General features: G+C 36.5%; 2 protein-coding genes across 2 annotated transcripts in view; one reads left to right on the top strand and one right to left on the bottom strand.

Moving 5' to 3' along the window:
* LOC125876796 (oligouridylate-binding protein 1-like) overlaps positions 1 to 24,890 on the bottom strand; it is a 377,725-nt gene that overhangs the window by 77,871 nt on the left and 274,964 nt on the right. The gene's annotated exons all lie outside the window — the stretch shown is intronic.
* LOC125877311 (uncharacterized) lies at positions 4,311 to 8,655 on the top strand. Its single transcript, XM_049558644.1, has 7 exons — positions 4,311 to 4,346; positions 4,464 to 4,663; positions 5,005 to 5,237; positions 5,313 to 5,782; positions 6,719 to 6,942; positions 7,041 to 7,712; positions 7,893 to 8,655. Exons 1-7 carry the CDS (start codon positions 4,311 to 4,313, stop codon positions 8,653 to 8,655), a joined length of 2,598 nt encoding a protein of 865 aa, XP_049414601.1.

Here is a 24,890-nt window from a genome sequence, read left to right as displayed (position 1 = left end):
GGGGGGGGGGGGAGGGGCACAACTTAGACAAAGAAAAAGAACAAAATGACAATAGATAAAGATACTTGTTTTTGAAACATATACATGGTGATATATGTGGGGCCATTCACCTATCATGCAGACCATTTAAATATAATATGATTTTAATAGATGTATCTACAAAATGATCACATGTGTGCTTATTATCAACTCACAATGCGGCATTTGCAAGATCACTTGCTCAGATAATAAAATTAAGAGCACAATTTCCAGATTATGCAATTAAGATAATTCATCTAGATAATACTGGTGAATTTACATCCTAGGCTTTTTTAAAGATTATTGTATATCAACTGGGATAACAGTTGAGTATTCAGTTACTCATGTTTATATTCAAAATGATTTAGTAGAATCATTGATTAAACGTCCCCAATTAATTGCTAGACCAATGCTTTTGAGAATAAAAATTCCCATTTCATTATAGGATCATGCTATTTTGCATGCAATAAGTCTTGTGCGGATCAGACCCATAAGTTCTCATAAAGTCTCCCCATTACAATTGGATTTTGGTTAGGAGCCGAATATTTTGCATCTTAGAATATTTGTATGTGTTGTATATGTTTCAATTGCTCCACCACAACGTATAAAGATGGATCCCCAAATAAGATTGGGGAGATATGTTGAATATGAATCTCCTTCTATTATAAAATATTTGGAACCTATGACTGGAGATTTATTTACGGCAAGATTTTTTGATTGTCATTTTGACGAATCAGTATACCTAGCATTAGGGGAAGAAAATAAACAGCTGAAAAAGGAAATATGTTGGAATGCATTATTACTATCTCATTAAGATCTTTGTACAAATAAATGTGAACTAGAGGTTCAAAAGATAATCCATTTGTAAATCAACTGCCAGATGCATTTACTAACCTATCAAAAGTTACTAAATCCTATATTCCAGCTGCTAATGCTCCAATTCGAGTTGACATCCCATACGATAATTAATTAATACAAATGAGTCTAAACCATGTTTAAAATACGGTAGACTAATCGATTCCAAAGATAAAAATCCTCGAAAAAGAAATGGAGCTGACGATCAAGATGGTCATAATATGAAAGAACCTTCTCAAGAAGAGCAAGGATACATAATAATTGATGAAACCTTGTAAGAAGTTCAGGCACTTGAAAATAATGAAGAAATCTCAATAAACTGTGTCTCATCAAGAAAAATATGAAACCAAAATGACATAATTGTCGATAATATTTTTACTTATAATGTTGCTATAAAAATAATGCAACAAAATGAGAATCTTGAATCAAAATTTGTTGAGGAACGTAGACAGAGAAATGGTTGGGAAGATGCAATTCAAGTTAAATTAGCATCACTTGAAAAATGCAAAGTTTTTGGACTGAAAGTCTGAACACCTTAAGGTATAAATTCAGTGGGTACAAGTGGGTCTCTGTGTGAAAAAAGAAATGAGAAAAATGACGTTGTAAGATATAAAGAACGACTTGTGGCATAAGAATTTTTTCAAAGACCTGACATTGATTATATGGAGACATATTCTCCTGTAGTGGATGCAATCGCTTTCAGGTATTTTATAAATTTAGCAGTTCATGAAAAACTTGAGATGCATATGTTGGATGTCGTTACAGCCTATTATATGTTCACTAGATAACGACATTTTAATAAATTTTTTTGAAGAATTAAAAATGCCTGAAATATATAAAGATTTTCGGGATAGTTGTTCAATAAAACTTCAAAAATCTTTATATGATTTGAGAAAATCAGGACGCATGTGGTATAATCACCTTAGCGAATATCTATTACAAGGAGGGTGTAAGAATGACCTAGTGTATTTATTAAAAGGTCTGGATCTGAATTTTTCATCATAGTTGTATATGTTGATGACTTGAATATCATTGGAACTCACGAAGAGCTTTCAAAGTCAGTAAATGTTTTAAAAAAAAGAATTTAAAATGAAAGATCTTAGAAAGACAATTTTGTCTTGGTCTACAAATTGAACATTTTATGAACGAAGTATTTATTCATTATTCAACATATACTAAAAATATTTTAAAGTGATTTTACATGGATAAAACACATCTGTTAAGTACCCCCATGATTGTAAGATCACTTTATATTAATAAAGATTCATTCCGACCTCATGAAAATGTCGAAGAACTTGTTGGTTCTGAAATACCATATCTTAGTGCAATTAGTGCACTGATGTACCTTGCTAGTAATTCTCGACCAGATATATTTGTTTCTGTAAATTTATAAGCAAGATTTAGTTCTTCCCCGACACGAAGACACTAAAATGGTATTAAGCATATATTTAGATACCTTCAAGGGACCATTGATTTGGGACTATTTTACTCAAAGAAATCCGATTCACAATTAATTGGCTATGCGGATGTAGGATATTTATCTGACCCACATAAAGGTCGATCTAAGATAAGTTATTTATTTACATGTGGAGGTACAATTATATCATAACGTTCAACAGAACAAACTATGCTTGCTAATTCTTCAAAGTCAAGTATGTGTGTGGTTAAGATAAATAACCCAAGACATCTAGGAAACATGTGGTCTTTCTTTAAAAGGAGATATCCCAACAACATTATATGAAGACAATGCTGCATGTATAGCTCAACTAAGAGAAGGATACGTCAAAGGAGATGGAACAAAACATGTTTTACCAAAATTCTTTTTTACTCATGATCTTCAAAAGAATGGTGAAACAGATATTCAACAAGTTTGTTCCAGTGATAATTTAACAGACATGTTCACTAAGGCATTACCAACTTCAATCTTTGAGAAGCTGAGATACAAGATTAGAATGCATCATCTTTGAGATATTGAGTGACATCTTCATTAGAGGAAGTAAAATACGCATTGCACTCTTTTTTTTCTTAACCAAGGTTTTATCCCACTGGATTTTCTTGATAAGATTTTTAATGATGCAGCAATCAGTGCATATTACAAATAATTATGTAATATATTTCTTTTCTTGTACATGATCATCCAAGGAGATGTGTTGTAAATAAGTGGATGCCAATGAGATCCACATTTACTATAGCAATATTAGTACTCCAAGTAACTTTCTCCCTATAAAAGGGTATGTTCACTGCAATGAAAAACACACCATTGAAATAATTACTCCTCTTGCTTCTTTCTTATACAACTATTTTTCTCTTCCCTTCTTCCTTTTACTTTTAATATTTTATTTTACAATACCAACCAAATATACAATAATAAAATTCCCAAACAATTCTTCAAGTGGGAAAATTTCTAAGTAAATCCTCAAATTCCTATTTAAGTGTTTCACAATTGTGACAAGTAGCACTTAATTGAATAGCATAATAATGTGGCAGATCATCACAAGTTCACAATATGCTCAAAATAGAGGATTGTGTCATTACTATATGAAATCAATTGAAAAAAAAGTTACTAGTGAAATTCATATGCACTTGATTTGATACACACGTTAAATTTAAGGAAGTAAAATTTCATAGATAAAATTGATAATAGTAAAGAAAAACATAGGTACTAAAACTATCTAATCATCTCTTTATTTCATGCATCCTCTCTTCATTTATGGAAGATTCTCTACTTTAATAATGATTGATTTCAAGAACAACATTTGGCTCTTATCAAAGAAAATTAAATTAGGGAAAACAACAAAATGAGTAGCAGAAAGGCAATATCTGGTGAAAAATTGGATGTAATGCAAGAGGCTAGCTTTACATAGCCATAAATAAAAACATAAATTTAACATACCTTATAAATTATCGATCAAAATATTAAGAAAATTCGATGATCGACATAACATAAAATATTAAATCTTTTCAAATTGTTAAGTCGTTATCTTGATATCAATAAATTAATAACACTTTCTTAATTTGATTTCTCGATTATATCGAAATTTTCACACCCTCGGCCTCTAGTACAACCCACTTTCGTTTTACCTCTTGGCTTTTCTCTTTATTTTTTTTAAAAATTCATATTCCCTTCATTCATTTTTACTAGTCCTATTTGGACTTAACATACCTCTTGACTTTTTTTTTTTAAAAAAAATATTCATATTCCCTTCATTCATTTTTACTAGTCCTATTTGAACCTAACACAAAATAATGATTGAGATGATTATTTTTACTACACTATCACTATTAATTAATATTTAACATTACGTCTTGAAAAATGATATGAGAATAAGTAAATGATTGAGATTACTTTTTTTTTACCACACTATTAATTAATATTTTTCATCAACATCTCGAACCTAAAACCTTAACCCAATGAAAATCCTCTCATGACCTACCTGATGGCTAGCGCCGATGAAGGTCCACCATTGAAAGTGGTTAGCCCTCCTTTATTAACTAATCCTTCCGTATTTTCATTCCTAGGTGGGAATAATTCACAAACTTTGTAGGCAGGCAATAAAGATGTTACTTTTTCAGATTTGTTACAATCACAGGAGGAGTCATTAGAGGCACCAACAAAATCAGTTAGTTACGTAGATGGCATCCCTCACATACAATGGAAAACATTAGAAGTGGAACAGATGAATATTAAAGAAGACTTGCAGTATGCAGTTGTTGGAAAATTTGCACACGGATGGCCTGAAATGGATGATCTAAGAGAGGCGATTCCGAAACAATGCAATATCAAAAGCAAGTGCAAAATAGGATTGTTTTGGAATAGACATATACTTATTAGACTATATTTAAGGAGGATTACATCAATCTCATATCTAAAAGAGCTTTCTACATTATGTGTAAAGAAGGGTATTCATACATAATGAGAACCCTAATTTATGATGTCAATTTTAAGATTGATGAGGAAACTACAAAGACTATGGCGTGGATCTCGTTTCCTAATCTCCTTCCAACCTTTTTTTGGCAAATATAGTCTTTTCTCTCTAGCTACAGCTGTTGGTAAGCCGTTACAACTAGACCAAGCAACCATCAATCATCTCGTTTCCTAATCTCCTTCCAACCTTTTTTTGGCAAATATAGTCTTTTCTCTCTAGCTACAGCTGTTGGTAAGCCGTTACAACTAGACCAAGCAACCATCAATCAATCTAGGCCTAGTTGTGCTAAGGTCAGAGTGTTGGTGGATCTAGCAGCTAATCTTCCTAAAGCAGTGGTCGTGAATGTACTTGATGAGGCGACTGGAGAGTTAAAAACCGATAAGATCACTATCAAGTATGACTACATTCCTAAGTATTGCTCAGAGTGTAAGTTACAAGGTCATGACAAAAATAATTGCAGAATCTTGCATCCTGATCTATGAAATTATAATGATTCAAACGAATTGGCAAAAGGACATGATGTGGAGGAACCTTTTTACCCTAAGATCGAGAGACTTCAGAAGGGCAAAGCAAAAATACTCTCTAGTGGGAAAATAGTTGGAGATCTAGGGGAGTGGAAAGTAATTTGGAATAATAAGTACAATCATACAAGTGTGCAGAAGGAAAAACAACAATTGGAAATTACAAACAAATATGGCTCTTTAGCAATAAATGAATCATGCGAATCTTCAAACAACAATGACATCGCTACAAATGGGCAAGGGGTAATTCCAAACAGTGATAGGCAAACTGTAGAAAAAAATGAAGAGATCAATAAGGAGGAACAACAAGTAGACATCGATGATGAAAAGGTCAAGATTGCTAACATCAAAACTCCAGAACATCAACCACAATTTAAAGGAAACATGGTCGAAACAGAATCTCAAGGGCAATGCAGTGATATTGTAGTATCAACAAAGGTCAACATGGAGGAAAAAAGACAGGTTACAATGTAGAATCAGCAATACAGTCAACACGACAAACAAGAACAATATCAACAACAATTATGTTTCGATAAAAAAAAAGCACACGCAGATGGACAAAACTCCTCAGATAAACATCACAGTGGTTCCAGTGAGAAGAATAGGGAGCAACACCATCTAGAAGATTTGCTACCACAACAGTAGGTGGGCAAGACAATCAAGACGATAAATATTTTGCAGTAGTGGAGATTCTAACCATAATACAAATGACAAATCAGGAGCATGTGAAAGTAAATGGGTATTCACCACACAAGGTCTTACATGATATTGTGTCTCATTCTACAACTGAGGATACTACGCAGAAACAAGTACAACAAAGTATATATAAAAACAAAGAAGGCAGGAGTATGAATAGTGAAGGAGAAGTCAGTTCAAGTGATAGAAAGAATCATGAAAAAATTAACAAATTAGGTAGAAATGGGAAGTATTGTGGTAATACAGTAGGTTTGCAAGCTACTAGAACATTGCCAAAGAGGGGGTTGCAAAAGAATACATCTCACTGATGAAGACCTTCTTCTGGAATATTAGGTCTGTCAAGACTCAAAAAGCATTTCACAGAGTTCAAATGTTGAACAAACCACATAAATTCATTTTTATTGTTTTAATGGAACCTTTTCAAAATGCTAGACACATCAATAAGTATAGGAGAAGACTAGGAATGCCTTTTGCCAAATCTAATTGTAATGGCAAAATTTGGTTGTTTGTCAAGGAGGGATATCAAGTGGATATTATAGATGATTCTTTCCAACAACTTACTCTAAAGATTCATGATTCTAATACGAACAAAGCGTTTTATGCTACTACAGTATATGTCAAATGCGATAGTATGCAGAGAGTAAATCTGTGGGAGGAGTTATATCAATTACACAACTCTTCTACTTTACCATGGATAATTAGGGGGATTTCAATGTGGTTCTGAATGAGAATGAGAAGATTGGTGGGGTTCCCGTGCAACCAACTGATACTGAAGACTTTGTAAATTGCATTGGATCTTGTGATCTTACAGAAGTAAGCTACAGAGGCAACTCGTTTACTTGGTGGAATGGCAGAGTTGCAGAAGATTGCATCTTTGAAAGACTAGATAGAGTTCTAGTAAATGAAGAGCTGCAAAATTGGTTTAGGTAATTGGAAGTTGAGCATCTTTCAAGAACTGATCTGATCATGCTCCTATGCTATTAACTTGTGAAGTAAATATGGAAAATATCAACAAACCCTTTAGGTTTCTGAACTTCCGAGTAGAACATGAATCTTTCAAGCAGGTGGTTGCTCAGAGTTGGTCAGGGTCTCACTCAGAAAATCCATTTTTTGCATTCAAAACAAAGTTGAAAAAGTTGAAAGTTGTCCTCAAATCTTGGTGTAGAGAGGTATTTGATGATATTTTTAAGCAATTAATTATTAGAGAGGACATTGTCAAAATCAAGGAGAGTTTGTTTGAAGATGACCCATCCAATGTGAATAGAGCAATTATGCAAAACGCACAAGCAGAGTTTAAGAAATATCTACACTATGAAGAGGATCACTGGAAACAAAAGGCAGGATTTACTTGGTTTGAGAAAGGAGATAGAAATACTAGATTCTTTCACAGTCTAGTGAAGGGAAGAAGAAAAAGACTAATGTTGACTAAAATCCGGAATGAGCAAGATGAGCTTATGGAAGATAAAGGACAAATTTGTGATGAAGCTGTGAAGTATTATCAGAAGCAATTTACTCAAGATAGGGATATTACTGATTTTTCCCTAATGAGACACATTCCACAGACTCTAACAGAAGAGGATAATGCAGCTCTTGACATTATGCCTTCAAAGGAGGAGGTTAAAAATGTTGTTTTTAATCTTAGTAGGGACAGTGCAAGTGGCCCAGATGGTTTTACAGGCCTTTTTTTATCAGCATTGTTGGGATATAGTTGATGATGATGTATGGAAATTGGTCTCAATTTTTTTTGAAGGAATACACTCCCAAAATCTATTACTCACACTAACCTTGTGTTACTGCCTAAGAAGAATGGCCTTCTTTCTTTCTTTGATCTAAAACCTATAAGCTTGAGTAATTTCATCAATAAAGTTATTTCCAGGGTAGTGCATGACAGATTGGAGAAGGTTCTTCCAAGGTTGATCTCTACCAACCAATCAGGCTTTGTTAAAGGAAGGAACATTATTGAGAATATTTTGCTCACTCAGGAGATTGTGTCAGATATCAGTAAAAAGGGAAAACCAGCCAATATTATAATTAAGCTTGACATGGCAAAGGCTTATGACAGGGTATCTTGGTTCTTTTTGATGAAAGTCCTAAGAAAAATGGGGTTTTCAGAGGTTTTTATTGACATAATTTGGAGGAATATAGCTAATAATTGGTACTCAATATTGATTAATGGGAAAGCACAGGGTTTCTTTCACTTTACTAGGGGAATAAAACAAGGAGACCCTTTATCTCATGCGTTGTTTATAATCAGTGTTGAAGTTCTATCTAGGGCTTTGAACTCTCTATTTGATGATAGTCAATATGTAGGTTATGGTATGCCTAAATGGACTCCAAATCTTAATGCTTATGCAGATGACACAATTATTTTTGCAGCTGCACATGAAAAGTATCTTCAAAGAATAATGAAGGTGTTGGGCAGATATGAATCTCAGTCAGGGCAATTAATCAGCAAAGGGAAGAGTGCTTGGTACATGCATCAGAATGTTAGTGCACAACTAAAAGATTTAGTTGATATATGTACATGTTTATCAAGAGGCCAATTTCCAATCACTTATTTAGGGTGTCCTATCACCCATGCTAACAAGAAAAAGAGTGACTACAATGATCTTATTAAAAAGGTGAAGAACAAGCTCTAAACATGGAAAGGAAAGATGTTATCTTTTGGTGGTAAGGCAACTTTAATTAATAGTGTATTGCAGAGTATCCCTATCTACACTCTCTCTGCAATTGTCCCTCCTAAATGTGTAATCACTGAATTGCACAAGATTTTTACAAATTTTTTTTGGAACAATAAGGAAATAGGAAGAAGTAAACATTGGACTACTTGGCAGAATGTATGTCTACCTAGAGGTGAAGGTGGACTAAGTTTCAGATCCTTAGTTGATGTCTCCAAAGCAATGTTCGCAAAGTTGTGGTGGAAATTCAGAACTTGCAATTCAGTATGGGCAAATTTCATGTGGAATAAATATTGCAAAAAAGAAATACCTACACTAGTGCAGTGGAAAGGCAGATGTCAGGTGTGGAAGATGATGCTTGAAAATAGAGATATTTTAGAGAAGAACATGTGGTGGGAACCAAGAGGAGGGACACAAACATTTGGTATGAAAATTGGATGGGCCTTTATGTCATGAAGCAGATTGTATTATTCAACCAGAAATGGAATCTATAAATGAGCTAATGAATGAAGAGGGATAGGACCTAGACAGAATCCAACAAATACTGCCGAAGAGAATTGTTAATCATGTACAACAACAAGTAAGAAATGTTATGCCTAGTACTTTGTCTGACAGACCTTGGTGGCTACTCAGTAGTGCTAGAAAGTTTAAGGTTAATTCAGCTTGGGAATTATTAAGAGAGAAGCAAGAGGAAAATCCTCAATACAAGCACATTTTGGTGAAAGGACTGCCATTTAAGTTTAGTTTTTTAAATATGGAGAATATGGGGTAGTAAAATTACAGTGGCTACTTACATTTCCAAGTGGGACAACAATGTGAGCACAAATTATTTATGTTGTACAGTTTCTGCTCCTGAAACCATACAACATCTCTTCTTAACAGGTGATATAGCAAGAAGAGTATGGACCTATTTTACAAATGTTGCTGGACTTCATGGTTCTTGGATACAAATAAAGCGAATTTAAGTCTTTGACAATGTAGTTCTCCCACGCACCAACCATGATTCAATTCAGTGAATTTAAGTCTTTGAAAATTTAGAAATTGAGTACTTGATGAACATTGTTGAAAGTTTTATTGAATTCTTGTGGGTTGTGTTGTTGAAGTTTCTTGATGATTTGATTCATGTTTCTAGGTGTAATTTTGAGTCAAATCTATTGTATATTGAGGGTATTAATGATTCTAAGTGTTTGAGGAAAGAACCATTGAAGTTTAGAGGGTTTAGAGGTGAAAAACGAGCAAGAAAAGTCGTCAAACACCTGGTGAAGGAGGTGGGGCGTCGCACCAGCCAGCGCCCCCCAAAAGTGTCTCTGAAGTTTACCCCTTGGGGTAATGCGCCAGCCAGAGCACCCCAAGATGTTCTCTAAAGTTTGAGGGTCGGCGCCCTGCGCCTCTCAGAGCGCCAGGGATGCCAGTTCTCCCCATTCGTTCCCCACATTTTAGTACTTGTTCCTTAGTAATGTACCTATGTTTTCTAGTTAATTCCAACATTCTAAGGTACATCTAAACATCATGAAATCATCCATAAACATGAGATCATGAACCTTGAATCCATAATCCAATTCAAGGAAAGTGAGAATCAAAGTCAAGAGAAGTTAAGAGTCAAGTTTAGAAGTTAAGAAGCAAGTTAAAGCAAAGTTTTTAAAGTTTTCAAAAGTCTTTAACAAACGTTTTAACCCTGTTTTAAGACTTAAGTTTTAAGTTAAGCAAAGAGTAAAGAGTTGAGTTCATTTCTCAAAAAGCTATAAGGAAAATACGTATTCTCAAGAGTTTTAAATGTTTTCACATTTGAATAAGAAAAGGAAACATCGATTTCCAAGAGAGCTTTTAAGCTAAAGTTTTGAGTAATTATCTCAAACAAAAGAAAGAAGTTTTGATTTTAAATCATATGAGCTAAGTATATTTTGGGAGTAGTATTCAGTATTGATATGGGGATGCGAGTTCATACTAACTCAAGTCTTCGTAAACCATGTAGCCATCATGGGTAGTAAATGATCATACTTTTTAGATGACTCCTTAAGATGCTTTTAGCATAGACTAGTGGATCCACTTATTGAGTTAGGCTCTATGCCCCTGGCAAGGTATAAGATGGTCCTTGCCAGCGTAATGTAAAATGTTGTACCATCACTTGGGCTCATAGTGGTGGTTGTCGATTAGAGAATCGCTCACAGAAACTATATTACTTTGTTATATGAGAAAAATTGAGTTTGTTATTGCATTTTTCTTTACGAACTAAGTTGATTTTACCGTTTTATAAAGCTTTTCATATATTGCATGTGTCTTATTGCTTTATTATGAGTTGAGTTATTCATGAGTTGAGAAGAGCCAAGGTAAGTGTTTCTTTCAGAATCTTTTCAAGCCTATGTTATGTTTAGCATTCCAACTCTCATACTCGTACATTCAATGTACTGATCCTAGTTGGCCTACATCTTATTATGAAGCAGACATAAGTAACCAGGATCAACATCCAGCGCCTCGTTGATCAGGTTCAACACTCAGAGTCAGTTGGTGAGCCTCCTTGCGTTACGGAGGACTTTTTCTATCAGTTGTTTTCTAGTTTTCAGTTGTTAGGATGATTGGGGGTCCTGTCCCTACATCCCTCTTTGTTTTAGAGGCTTCATAGACAGATAGTTTTAGTTCTCCAGTCTTATTTATTTCAGTTGTATACATTTAAGACTTTGGTTGCCATTTTGGCTAAGATTTTTATTTCTTAAAGTTATTGCATGATTGATACTTTTTGTGTTTAAGTCTTCCGCTGAGTAAGTAATCCAGGCCAAGGGTTCACTTGAGGCCATCAATGGTTCTCGAGTGCCAGCCACGTCCGGGGTGTAGGCTCGAGGCGTGACAAACTTGGTATCAGAGCACATAGTTTAAGAATCCTAGAAAGCCTATGAAGCCATGTATGTAGAGTCCTAGTTATCGGTGTGAAGCGCACCACTTCTATAATTAAGAGGCTACAACATTTAGGAAATATCTCACCTCTTTAACTTTCATTTCGTGCGTTAGAGTTTTATCTCTAAAAAGTTTCTTTCTAACTCGTGCTTGCGTGTAACCGATTGTGAGTTGGACTGTTTTGAGAATGCTTTAATGAGGCGTTTCTTTCCTCGTGAGCTAAGAGAAGCAAAGAGATGGTTGACGACATGAGGAGCATGAATAGTTTATTCGTTGTTGGGTTGACTCGTTTGTCAAGTAAGGAAAGTAAGGCAGCCATGTTTATTGGGGACATGGACATATCAAGGCTAATGATCCATGTGCAACAAGTTGAGAAGAACCAGTTGAAGGATAGAAAAAAGTTTGAGAATAAGAGGACTAAGACATCAGGGAATGAATTTGGGCAGCAAAAGAGTAATGCGAACAGGTCTTCTTTCCAACATAAGCAGAAAAGACCTGCTCCATCATCTGCTAGTGCACCTACACCAAGGAACAAATGTGAGTACAATAGTTAGAATTCGTAGAACTTCATATTAGACCTGCATAGTCTCAAAATTAGTGTGGCGCAATGAGGTAACTGGGCTCCTGCATGTGCTAGGTGTGGTAAAACCCACCAAGGTAAGTGTCGTAATGGACATACAGGTTGCTTGAAGTGTGGGCAAGAGGGTTACTTCATGAAAGAGTGCCATAAGAACATGCAAGTTAGTGGAAATCCGGGCAATAAATACCAGTCTTCTTCAGTTACTCCACCAGACATGATGCACCTAGAGGAGCTACTTCTGGTACTAGTGGAGGAGCAAACCGCCTTTATGCAATCACTAATTGTCAAGATCAAGAGAACTCTCCAGATGTATTCACTGGTATGATCCAAGTCTTTGACTTTACTGTTTATGCTTTGCTAGATCCATGAGCGAGTTTGTCTTTCGTAACTCCTTATGTTCCTATGAATTTTAATGTTATTCCTGAGCAACTTAGTGAACCATTCAGTGTTTCTACACCTGTTGGTGAGTCTATTTTAGCAGAGAGGGTGAGTCTATCGTGATTGTCCTGTTTCTGTCAATCACAAGAGTACCATGACAGATTTAATTGAGTTAGACATGGTAGATTTTGATGTCATTCTTGGTATGGATTGACTTCATGCCTGTTATGCCTCAATTGATTGTAGAACTCGAGTTGTCAAGTTCCAATTTCCAAATGAGCCAGTCTTAGAGTGGAAAAGTAGTTCAATAATGCCTAAGGGTCATTTCATTTCGTACCTTAAGGCAAGGAAGTTAGTTTCTAAGGGGTGTCTATCACTTAGTTCGAGTTAATGATTCTAGTGTTGAGATACCTCCTATCCAGTCAGTTCCTATAGTAAAAGAATTTTCAGAAGTCTTTCCAAATGATCTACCTGGAGTCCCTCCTGAGAGAGAGATAGACTTCGGTATAGATGTTCTTCCATATACCCGTCCTATCTCTATTCCGCCATATAGGATGGAACCATCAGAGTTGAAAGAGTTAAAAGAGCAGTTGAAAGACCTTTTAGAGAAATGGTTTATTCGACCAAGTGTCTCACCTTGGGGCGCTCCGGTCTTATTTGTGAGAAAGAAAGATGGTTCCCTTAGTATGTGTATAGATTACCGCCAATTGAACAAGGTTACCATCAAGAACAAGTATCCTCTTCCAATAATTGATGATCTTTTCGATCAACTTCAGGGTGCCTTTTGTTTTTCAAAAATAGACCTCAGATCGGGCTACTATTAGTTGAAAGTAAGGGAATGTGATATTCCAAAGACAACATTCAGGACCCGTTATGGTCACTATGAGTTTCTGGTCATATCGTTTGGTTTGACCAATGCACCTGTAGTGTTCATGGACCTTATGAATAGAGCTTTCAAACCTTATTTAAATATTTTTGTTATCGTCTTCATTGATGACATACTAATCTATTCAAGGAATGAAGAAAATCATGCTAGCCATCTCAGAATAGTTCTTCAGACTTTGAAAGATAAAGAGTTGTATGCTAAGTTCTCGAAATGTGAGTTTTGGCTTGAGTCTGTGGCATTCTTGGACCACATAGTTTCCGGTGATGGAATTAGAGTTGATACTCAGAAGATAGAGGCAGTGCAGAGTTGGCCTAGACCCACATCTCCAACTGATATTAGGAGTTTCTTGGGTTTGGTTGGATATTATAGAAGGTTCGTAGAGGGGTTCTCGTCTATTTCGTCCCCTTTGACCAAATTGACTTAGAAAATAGTTAAGTTTCAATGGTCTGAAACTTGTGAGAAAAGCTTTCAGGAATTGAAAAAAAAGTTAACTACTGCCCCAATATTGACCTTACCAGAAGATACACAAGGCTTTGTGGTGTATTGTGATGCATCTAGAGTTGGTTTGAGTTGCGTATTAATGAAGAATGTCAAGGTTATAGCTTATGCCTCCAGACAGTTGAAAGATCATGAGAACTACTCAACACATGACTTAGAGTTGGCTGCCATAGTATTTGCTTTAAAGATATGGAGTCATTATTTGTATGGTGTTCATGTTGATGTATTCACTGATCACAAGAGTCTTCAATATGTGTTCACTCAAAAAGAGCTTAATCTCAGACAGATGAAGTGGTTATAATTACTCAAGGATTATGACATGAGTATTCTTTACCACCCAGGTAAGGCTAATGTTGTTGAAAGTTCATGAGAAGAACTACCTAACACATGACTTAGAGTTGGCTGCCGTAGTATTTGCTTTGAAGATATGGCGCCATTATTTGTATGGTGTTCATGTTGATGTATTCACTGATCACAAGAGTCTTCAATATGTGTTCACTCAAAAAGAGCTTAATCTCAGACAGAGGAGGTGGTTAGAATTACTCAAGGATTATGACATGAGTATTTTTTACCACCTAATGTTGTTGCTGATGCCTTAAATAGGTTGTCTATGGGTAGTACCGCCCATGTTAAGGAAGAAAAGAGACCGAGTTAGCAAAAGATGTGCATAGACTTGCACGCCTGAGAGTCAGACTTATGGATTCCACAGAAGGAGGAGTGGTGGTGATGAATGGGGCTGAATCATCATTAGTGTCAGAAGTAAAAGGCAAGCAAGACCAAGACCCTATTTTTCTTTAATTGAAGGCAAATGTTCATAAGCAAAAAGTATTATCTTTTGATCAATGGGGATATGGCGCGCTGAGATAGCAAGGTAGATTGTGTGTACCAATGGTGGATGGACTCCAAGAGAGGATCATGGAGAAGGCTCATAGCTCCAGATATTCCATTCATGTGGGTTCCACAAAGATGTATCGTGATTTGAAAGAAGTATATTGGTGGAACAGTATGAAGAAGGGCATTGCAAAATTTGTTGCTAAGTGTCCAAATTGCCAACAAGTTAAAGTAGAGCACCAAAGGCCCGGTGGATTGGCTCAGAATATAGAACTTCTAGAATGGAAGTGGGAGATAATTAATATGGACTTCATCACAAGGTTACCAAGGTCTCGCAGATAGCATGATTCTATTTGGGTGATTATCGATAGAATGACAAAATCAACCCACTTTTTGCCGATAAATACTACCTACTCAGCAGAAGATTATGCTAAGCTTTATATTCAAAAGGTGGTAAGACTTCATGGGGTTCCGATTTTCATTATTTCAGATAGGGGTGCACAATTTACTGCACAATTCTGGAAATCTTTTCAGAAGGGTTTAGGTTCAAAGGTGAACTTGAGTACTGCTTTTCACCCTCAGACTGATGGACAAGTAGAGTACACTATTCAGACCTTAGAGAATATGTTGAGGGCTTGTGTGATTGATTTCAAGGGTAATTGGGATGATCACCTACCTCTTATTGAGTTTGCTTATAATAATAGTTACCATTCTAGCATCCAAATTGCTCTATATGAAGCTCTTTATGGGAGAAGATGCAGATCTCCTATTGGATGGTTTGAAGTTGGTGAAGCAGGGTTGATAGGACCAAATTTAGTTCATCAAGCTATGGAGAAGGTGAACATGATTCAAGAGAGGTTGAAAACGGCACAGAGTCAGCAAAAATCGTACACTGATGTTAGGATGAGGGAATTAGAGTTTGAAGTAGATGATTGGGTATATCTAAAAGTCTCACCCATGAGGGGTGTTATGAGGTTTGGTAAGAAGGGGAAATTTAGTCCCCGATATATTGGACATTATCGAATATCCAAGAGGATTGGCAATGTAGCTTATGAGTTAGAGCTACCCCTAGAGTTAACAACGGTTCATTCGGTGTTTCACGTCTCCATGTTGAAGAAGTGCATGGGCGATCCTTCATTGATCATACCAACTGAAAGTATTGAGATCAAGGATAGCTTATCTTATGAGGAGATTCCTGTTCAGATTCTAGATCGCCAAGTTCACAAGTTGAGAACAAAAGAGGTAACATCAGTCAAAGTCCTTTGGAGAAACCAATTTGTTGAGAAAGCTACATGGGAAGCTGAGGAGGATATGAAGAATAGATATCCACCTCTCTTTGAGTCCGGAGAAAATGCAGACCAATGTACTAATTTCTTCTTAGTACTCTTTAAATTCTGAGTGACCATGTTATTTGTTTGCAATTGCTTGTTGGGTGTTTGAACTTGATGTTACACCCTTAGCCTAGTAAGAGTAATCTCATTCGAGGACAAATATTGCAAAGGGGGATATATTGTAACATCTCACAATTTGAAATAACTAGGAAGAAACTAACAATTGGAGTCATTTTTGGAAAGAATGAAAATCTGGAAATTTGTTCAAGTTAGGAAAAAATTGAGTTTTGGTGAACTTTAAACATGCATAACTCCCAGCTCAGGATGAGTTAGGTGTACTTCCAGATATTATTGGAAAGCTTTTGGAATGATCTTTCCAACGCTGCCGAGTTTGCGCGATTCCGATTTTGTATGAGTAAGTTATGCCCTTTGGAAGTTGGGCTATTGGATTAAGGAAAGTCTAATCTGGATTTTAGAATGGTAATTTAGTATTTTCCTTACCTAATTATTCTAATTCATTTTTAGGAGATTAATTGGGGTAAAACTAGATTTTGGTCAGTTTAGAAAAGTTAGAGTTCACGCTAGGGCTTGGAGAAAAGTGAGAAGAGGAGAAAGGAGAAAAGGAAGCAAGATTCGTCGACTTTGTCAAGGATAGCTTGTGGATTTCATCGGGGGTGATCCCTACAAGGTATGTGAGATCACATATCATTGAGTTAGTTTGCCCACACGCCAACCATGATTCAATTCAGCGAATTTAAGTCTTTGAAAGTTTAGAAATTGAGTTCTTGATGAACATTGTTGGAAGTTTCGTTGAATTCTTGTGGGTTGTGCTGTTGAAGTTTCTTGATGATTTAATTCATGTTTTCGGGTGTATTTCAAGTTAAATCTACTGTATATTGAGGGTATTAATGATTCTAAATGTTTGGGGAAAGAACTACTGAAGTTTAGAGGTGAAAAACTGGGGATGGGGGTGGGGCGTCGCGCCCCAAAAAAGTCTTTGAAGTTTACCTCTTAGGGTAATGCACTAGCCAGAGCTCCCCAACATGTTCTCTGAAGTTTGAGGGCTGGCGCCCCGCGCCTCTCAGAGCGCCAGGGACGTCAGTTCTCCCTATTTGTTCCCCACCTTTTAGTACTTGTTCCTTAGCAATGTACCTATGTTTTGTAGTTGATTCCAACACTCTAAGGTACATCTAAATATCATGAAATCATCCATAAACATGAGATCATGAACCTTGAATCCATAATCCAATTCAAGGAAAGTTAAGATCAAAGTCAAGAGAAGTTAAGAGTCAAGTTTAGAAGTTAAGAAGCAAGTCAAAGAAAAGTTTTTAAAGTTTTCAAAAGTCTTTAACAAACGTTTTAACCTTGTTTTAAGACTTAAGTTTCAAGTTAAGTAAAGAGTAAAGAGTTGAGTTCATTTCTCAAAAAGCTATAAGGGAACTAAGTATTCCCAAGAGTTTTAAATGTTTTCACATTTAAATAAGAAAGGGAAACATCGATTTCCAAGAGAGCTTTTAAGCTAAAGGTTTGAGTAATTATCTCAAACAAAAGAAAGAAGTTTTGATTTTAAATCATATGAGTTAAGTATATTTTGGGAGTACTAGTATTGAGCACCGATATGGGGATGCGAGTTCATATTAACTCAAGTCTCCATAAACCATGCAGCCATCATGGGTAGTAAAGGATCATACTTTTTAGATGACTCCTTAAGATGCTTTTAGCATAGACTAGTGGATGCACTTAGTGAGTTGGGTTCTATACCCCCGGCAAGGTATAAGACGGTCTTTGGCAGCGTGAGATAAAATGTTGTACCACCACTTAGGCTCATAGTAGTGGTTGTCGATTAGAGAATTGCTCACAGAAACTATATTACTTTGTTATATGAGAAAAGTTGAGTTTGTTATTGCATTTTTCTTTAACGAACTAAGTTGCTTTTACCGTTTTATAAAGCTTTTCATATATTACATGTGTCTTATTACTTTATTATGAGTTGAGTTATTAATGAGTTGAGAAGAGCCAATGTAAGTGTTTTTCTTCAAAATCTTTTCAAGCCTATGTTATGTTTGGCATTCCAACTTGCATACTCGTACATTCAATATACTGATGCCAGTTGGCCTGCATCTTATTATGATGCAGACACAGGTAACCAGGATCAGCATCCAGCGCCACGTTGATCAGGTTCAGCTCTCAGAGTTAGTCGGTGAGCCTCCTTGCATTCCGGAAGACTCTTTTTATCAGTTGTTTTCTAGTTTTCAGTTGTTAGGATGATTGGGGGTCCTGTCCCGAAATCCCTCTTTGTTTTAGAGGGTTCATAGATAGATAGTTTTAGTTCTCCAGCCTTATTCATTTTAGTTGTATACGTTTAAGACTTTGGTTGCCATTTTGGCTAAGATTTTTATTTCTTAAAGTTATTGCATGAGTGATACTTCTTGTGTTTAAGTCTTCCGATGAGTAAGTAAGCCAGACCAAGGGTTCGCTTGGGGCCAACAATGGTTCTCAAGTGCCAATCACGTTCGGGGTGTAGGCTCGAGGCGTGACATCTTTATCCTTATGAAAAGGTTATTCATAAGATCAATAATACTATTCATAAATTCACAATTAGCAAATTCCCATTTTTTCAAAACTTACCAAGGACCTGCCTGCTATTGTAAATGTACTGGAAAATTGGGAGCCTAGGTTTAGACACAAAATTGTGAGGTGGATGCATCCTCATGATGGATGGTATAAATGCAATACTGATGGTGCTTTTAAGGGTAATCCTAGCCCTAGTTAGGCTGCATTTTGTGTGAGAAATTGCTTTGAAGACATAGTGGTGGTGAAAGGGAGAAGAATACCGAATTCCACTAGCTTTTTAGCAGAAGCTGTAGCAATAAATGAAGGCATCAAGTTTTGTATTAACCGAAATCTATTACCCCTGATAGTGGAAACAGATTCTCACACTATGGTTCAACTTTTGAAGGAGAGATGGGAGGTCCCTTGGAGTGTTGTTATGGAGGTTGAGGCTATTAAAAGAATGAGGAATGACATCCCTATTCTTGTTAAACACACTCTAAGGGAAGGCAACACTCTGGCTAATTCTTTGCTAATATGACTGTTAATTTTGCAGGTACTTACATGGTGTAAACTTTTCAAGATATTCTAGCAATAGCAAAGAAAATACTCAACATGGATAAAATAAACATGCATTTTTTGAGGATGACACAATTGGACAACTGATTAGTATATTCACAGGTTTTCAGTCACATAGTCAGCAACTACTGGAACAGAGGAAGAGTTTGATATCTACAATTTTGCTTGAAGTGATTTCAGAAAGCCTAATTACTATGCCACCTGGTGAGAGTTTAGGGTGTACAATGGTAATAGACTTAGGCAAAGTTGTGGGACGTCTCTTCTANCAACATGGATAAAATAAACATGCATTTTTTGAGGATGACACAACTGGACAACTGATTAGTATATTCACAGGTTTTCAGTCACATAGTCAGCAACTACTGGATCAGAGGAAGAGTTTGATATCTACAATTTTGCTTGAAGTGATTTCAGAAAGCCTAATTACTATGCCACCTGGTGAGAGTTTAGGGTGTACAATGGTAATAGACTTAGGCAAAGTTGTGGGACGTCTCTTCTATGTTTTCGTTGCAACTCTGTGATTATCTTGTAGTATCAAATTTAGGGGCAACAACTTGCTAGATGATCATTGATTTTATTTTCGATAAATCCTTTTGATGTGTGGTATTAACCTCTTTGAGGTTCATTCTATCAAGGGATGAGTTAGAAGCAGATTCAATTCCATATACTGACTTGTTATCAAGTAAGTATTAGAAGTGATCTAGTAGTAAATTAGCAGATAATCTAGAACCTAGAATTTATCTTTTGATGTATGGTATTAGCGACTCTGAAGTTCATTCTATCGAAGATTAATAATAGGGAAAAGATTTGATGCTAGTTGATTACTATGTTACAAAATTCTTTTCCTTACACAGTGGAGACAATGTAAGATCTAGTAATTTGGGGAATAAGCAAAGAAGAGCAACGACTAATTACCTCGAGCATCAGTCTTCATCCTTCATTGATTAAACCCAAAATCTCGAGACAAGACAAGAACCCAGCTACTAGAGCCTAGAAGTACATGTAAACTTCAAATATTATGTGAGATTTTTTCATACGGAAAGAAATATACTTAGTTGGAGGTATTACATTTAGAGAATGTCACAAAAGATGTTGTGACTGTTAAATTAGAAGTTTTTTTATTTTACTTTAGGTCCTCTAAGTATTTACGTATTTTATTCCTGCCTTACAGTTTAGCCCCTTAAGAATAGTTTGTGGTTATTTGCATTGTAGTCCCTCTTTCTATTAGGAATAGGACAGTTGTAGTACTTTCCGTTGTCTGTAAGGAGTACTATTAAAATGATGTAATCGCATTCAGAGGGGGATATCAGAAATTTATCAAATTCTCTCTTTTCTTTCTCCTCTCTACTTCTCATTCGCTTTTAGGAATGGTATCAGGCGTCCCTCCTGTTACAATAGTATCAGAACCACCTGGCACCTCTACGCCACCGACAATGGCTTCATCCACCGCACTTCAAGCCTTACAAGATGATGTTCGAGCTGTCCGAACTCAATTGACGGTGTTTGTTGATGATGTTAGCAAACGTTTTAAAACTGTTGAGCTACAACAGTCACAATTTCACACTCATTTCAATGAGATGCGTGAGACGAACAAGAAACTAGAGCTTATTATTTCACATATGGGAGTACAGTCCATCCCTTCTTCACCGACGACTCCACCAATGGATTCCACTCCACTCATAACACCCATCGGCACACAGGATTTTCAGCAACGAGTGGAAATTGGAAAATCACCTATGGTTGGTTCCCATCCATCTTTCAATCAGTATGTGTTTGATGTATGCCAGGGTTTTACGTTTCCACCAGCACCTCTTTTCTCAAGCCCTCCTCTGTTTCGAAACCCAGCTTATTCTTCAGCCCCTTTATCCTTCCCAATCCGATTACTCACTGCCCTTCTACTCCGGAGTCTTCAAACCCTTAGCGAAATCTCAAACCAAAGATCAATTTTCCTGACTTTGATGGTAACAACCCAATGAGTTAGTTAAGAAAATGTGAGAAGTTTTTTTAGCTATACAACATTTCCGAACAGGAAAAACTCAGTTACGCTTCAGTGCATTTGGGGGATAGGGTAGATATATGGTTTGATAGTTGCGTGGTCAACCATCGAGGTAGGATAACATGGCAAAGATTTTGCATTGAGGTCTGTCGGAGGTTTGGTAATATCAGACCTCAAGATATAGTTGACGAGTTCAATAAACTTATGCAAGTGGGAACTGTTGATCAGTACCAAGACAGGTTTGAGGAACTAACCAGTTATATGACTATCATCAACCCATTATTGAATGAAACTCATTATGTGGCAAGTTTCATTAGTGGGTTAAAGATTGAATTAAAATTGTTCGTGAAATTAGCAAGTCCTACGACAGTCTTATATGCTTATGAGGTTGCAAAGTTGTATGAAGAATCATTTAGGGCTCTTCTTCCTTTTGTTTCGGCTAGAACACCTACAAATATTGTCCAGAGGCCTTTAGCCATAACCTATCCCAGAAATGCCCAAGCCAATCCTATTAAACCCCTTGCTGGGCATTCCTATTAACAGCCTCTGAAATTCACCTATCCAAATCAAAGGCCACAGGGTAGAGCTACACTCAAACCAAATACCTTGCCTCCTAATCTTGAGATTTTGAGAGAACATGGACTTTGTTATAGGTGTAAAGAAAGATACTACCCTGGTCATCAATGTAAACAAAGAACATTGCATGTTATAGAAAGTGAGGCAACGGTAGAGGAAGGTGAACAACCAGACGTCTTTTTGGATGTTCCAGAAACCTTAGAGGAGGACACATAAGAACAAGCTGAAGTATCATTAATGCCCTATTAGGATTGAGTTCTGCAAATGGTAAAATATCCACTATCAAGATTGTGGGATATGTCGGAAAGCTGCCAATGACAATCTTAATTGATAGTGGGTCGACCCATTCATTCATTGACCCTCATATTGTGAAGTTACTAAGGCTACCAGTACGCCCCATGAGCAGACCTATGAGGGTGTTAGTTGCCAATGGCCAGTTGATGAGTTTTGAATTTGAATGTCCATCATTTGGATTGAAAATGCAAGTTGAACAGTTCAACTTTACACTCAAGTTAATGAATGTGGGTGACTGTGATATGATCTTAGATATGGATTGGATAGACATGGTAGCACCAATCATACTCCATACAAGACCTCACAGTCTGAGTTTTATGACTGCTGAGAGAATGGTTACATTATATGGAATTACAGATGATCCTGAGGTAATTTTAGTGGACACCAAAGCACTTAAGAGAATGCTCCAGTGTGTAACTTGTGAAGTAGTGGATGAATTGGCATGGATACATGAAGAAACAATAAATGAGCAAACAGAGAAGCATGTTGAAATCACCAGACTGTTGGAACAACATAATGAGGTGTTTCAGGAACCTAAGGAACTGCCACCAACAAGAAATTGTGATCAACTTAATTCCAGGAGCTCAACCTTTCAATCTCAGGCCTTACAGGTACTCCTATGACCAGAAAAATGCAATTGAGTCTATTATTAGTAACATGTTGAAAGTTGCCACTGTAACACCTAGTCAATCACCCTTTGCTTCCCCAGCTCTTTTAGTTAAAAAGAAGGATTCAACATGGAGATTATGTGTAGATTATAGGAGGTTGAACAATCTAACAGTAATGAACAAGTACCCTATCCCTATGATTGATGACCTATTGGATGAACTATTTAGGGATACTGTGTTCTCTAAAATAGACCTTCGGGCTGGGTACCATCAAGTAAGGATGAAGAGTGGTGAGGAATACAAAAATGCATTTAGGACTCATCATGGGTTATGGGAGTTTAGAGTCATGCCTTTTGGGCTGACTAATGCTCCAGCAACCTTTCAGTCCTTGATGAATGCTGTGTTCAAAGATCAAACGAGGAAGTTTATATTAGTATTCTTTGACGACATACTGATATACAATAAGACCATTGAGGCTCACATTCACCACTTAGACACTGTGTTGCGATTACTAAAGATCAATAATCTTTTTGCTAAATCCAACAAGTGTGCATTTGGTCAGACTCAAGTAGAGTATCTTGGTCATATCATCTCTGGAGATGGGGTGAGTACTGATCATTCTAAAGTGGCTGCAATGAAGGAGTGGCCAAATCCAAGGACAGTGAAGGAGTTAAGAGGATTCCTTGGCTTGATAGGTTATTATAGAAAATTTATTAAAGGGTATGCACTTATAAGCAAGCCATTGACTAATCTGTTAAAGAAATGAGCGTTCCAGTGGAACCCTGAAGCTAATATAGCTTTTGGCTGACTAAAAATGGCTATGACTAGTGCCCCAGTGTTGGCACTACCTGATTTCACTAATTCATTTGTGTTAGAAGTGGATGCTTGCAACACTGGGATAGGTGCAGTACTAATGCAAAACAAAAGACCTGTAACATTCCTAAGTCAATCATTGAGTAAAAAGCATCAAGGGTTGTATACTTATGAGAAAGAGTTGATTGCTCTGTTGCTAGATGTGGAAAAGTGGAGACACTACCTACATCCACAACATCTTATTGTCAAAACTGATCATTTCAGTTTGAAGTTCTTGCAATATCAAAAGATCACAACAGCACTCCAACACAAAGGCTTAACCAAACTAATGGGACTAAGCTTTGAAATCCAATACAAGAAAGGGGTTGAAAATGTGGTGGCTGATGCGTTGTCGAGAAAAATGGATACTCAGGCTGTAGCTGACACTGAACAATGCATGGTCATCTCTCAATTAAAGCCTAAGTGGATAGAGGAAATATTGGAAAGTTATGAAGGTGATCCAGAGGTGTTGAAAGCAATCACAGCCTTGAGTACCAATGGCAATGCTGGCAAATATATGTCATTACAACAAGGAATATTGAGATTCAAGGGGAAGGCGTGGATAGGAAACTGTCACGACCCGAGATCACCCCCTAGTCGTAACCGGCGTACTCGACCTCGAAGAGGTCTAATACATGCCTCTTAGCATTCATTCATCGCATAGACACTAAAACCATAAGGAATTAAACACTTTCTTTACCAAGAAAACATTTCATAAAAAAATAACAATAGCAAGCGGAAGACTTTCTAGACTTTATACATGATGTCTCAAAACCATCTAATACTTTAGAGTACAAAATTCGGGACTAATCCATACACAACTTAAACAATACTAAAAAGACATAAAAGAACATATGGGGTATTGTCCTCGAATATATGAGGACTCACCAAATCTTCATCTTCAACAGTTAGAAACCTATCAAATAGCCATGACATGTCATCATCTCCAAATCCCTACACTTTAGTCCAAAAAGGGAAAGAAAAGGGTTAGCACAATTAAGTACTAAGTATAGAGACCATGCAAAAACATGCCAAAAAGGACATTTTCAAGGAAGTAAATGCTTTCATATCATTTGATAAAACCTTTCCTTTATAAGTATAAGAGACAAAATACAAGTCAACATTAACATATAAGACCATAGCCAACCATACATATACTCAACATATGTCCATATACAACCCATGCTTAACTTTAAAAGAACACATGTCATTTCATTACCATAGGACCTCTACCTAATATAATCTTAAGACACACTTGAGTGAGACAAGAAGTGACCGCCCATACAACCTCTTCAAGCACACTTAAGTGTTCCCCAAGATTACCTTAGATAAGGACATTTCCTTTACA

The sequence above is a fragment of the Solanum stenotomum genome, chromosome 9 (assembly GCF_019186545.1).
Source record: "Solanum stenotomum isolate F172 chromosome 9, ASM1918654v1, whole genome shotgun sequence".
Taxonomy (NCBI): Eukaryota; Viridiplantae; Streptophyta; class Magnoliopsida; order Solanales; family Solanaceae; genus Solanum; species Solanum stenotomum.
The sequence above is the reverse complement of the archived record's forward strand: the minus strand, read 5'-3'. Positions and strand labels throughout refer to the sequence as shown.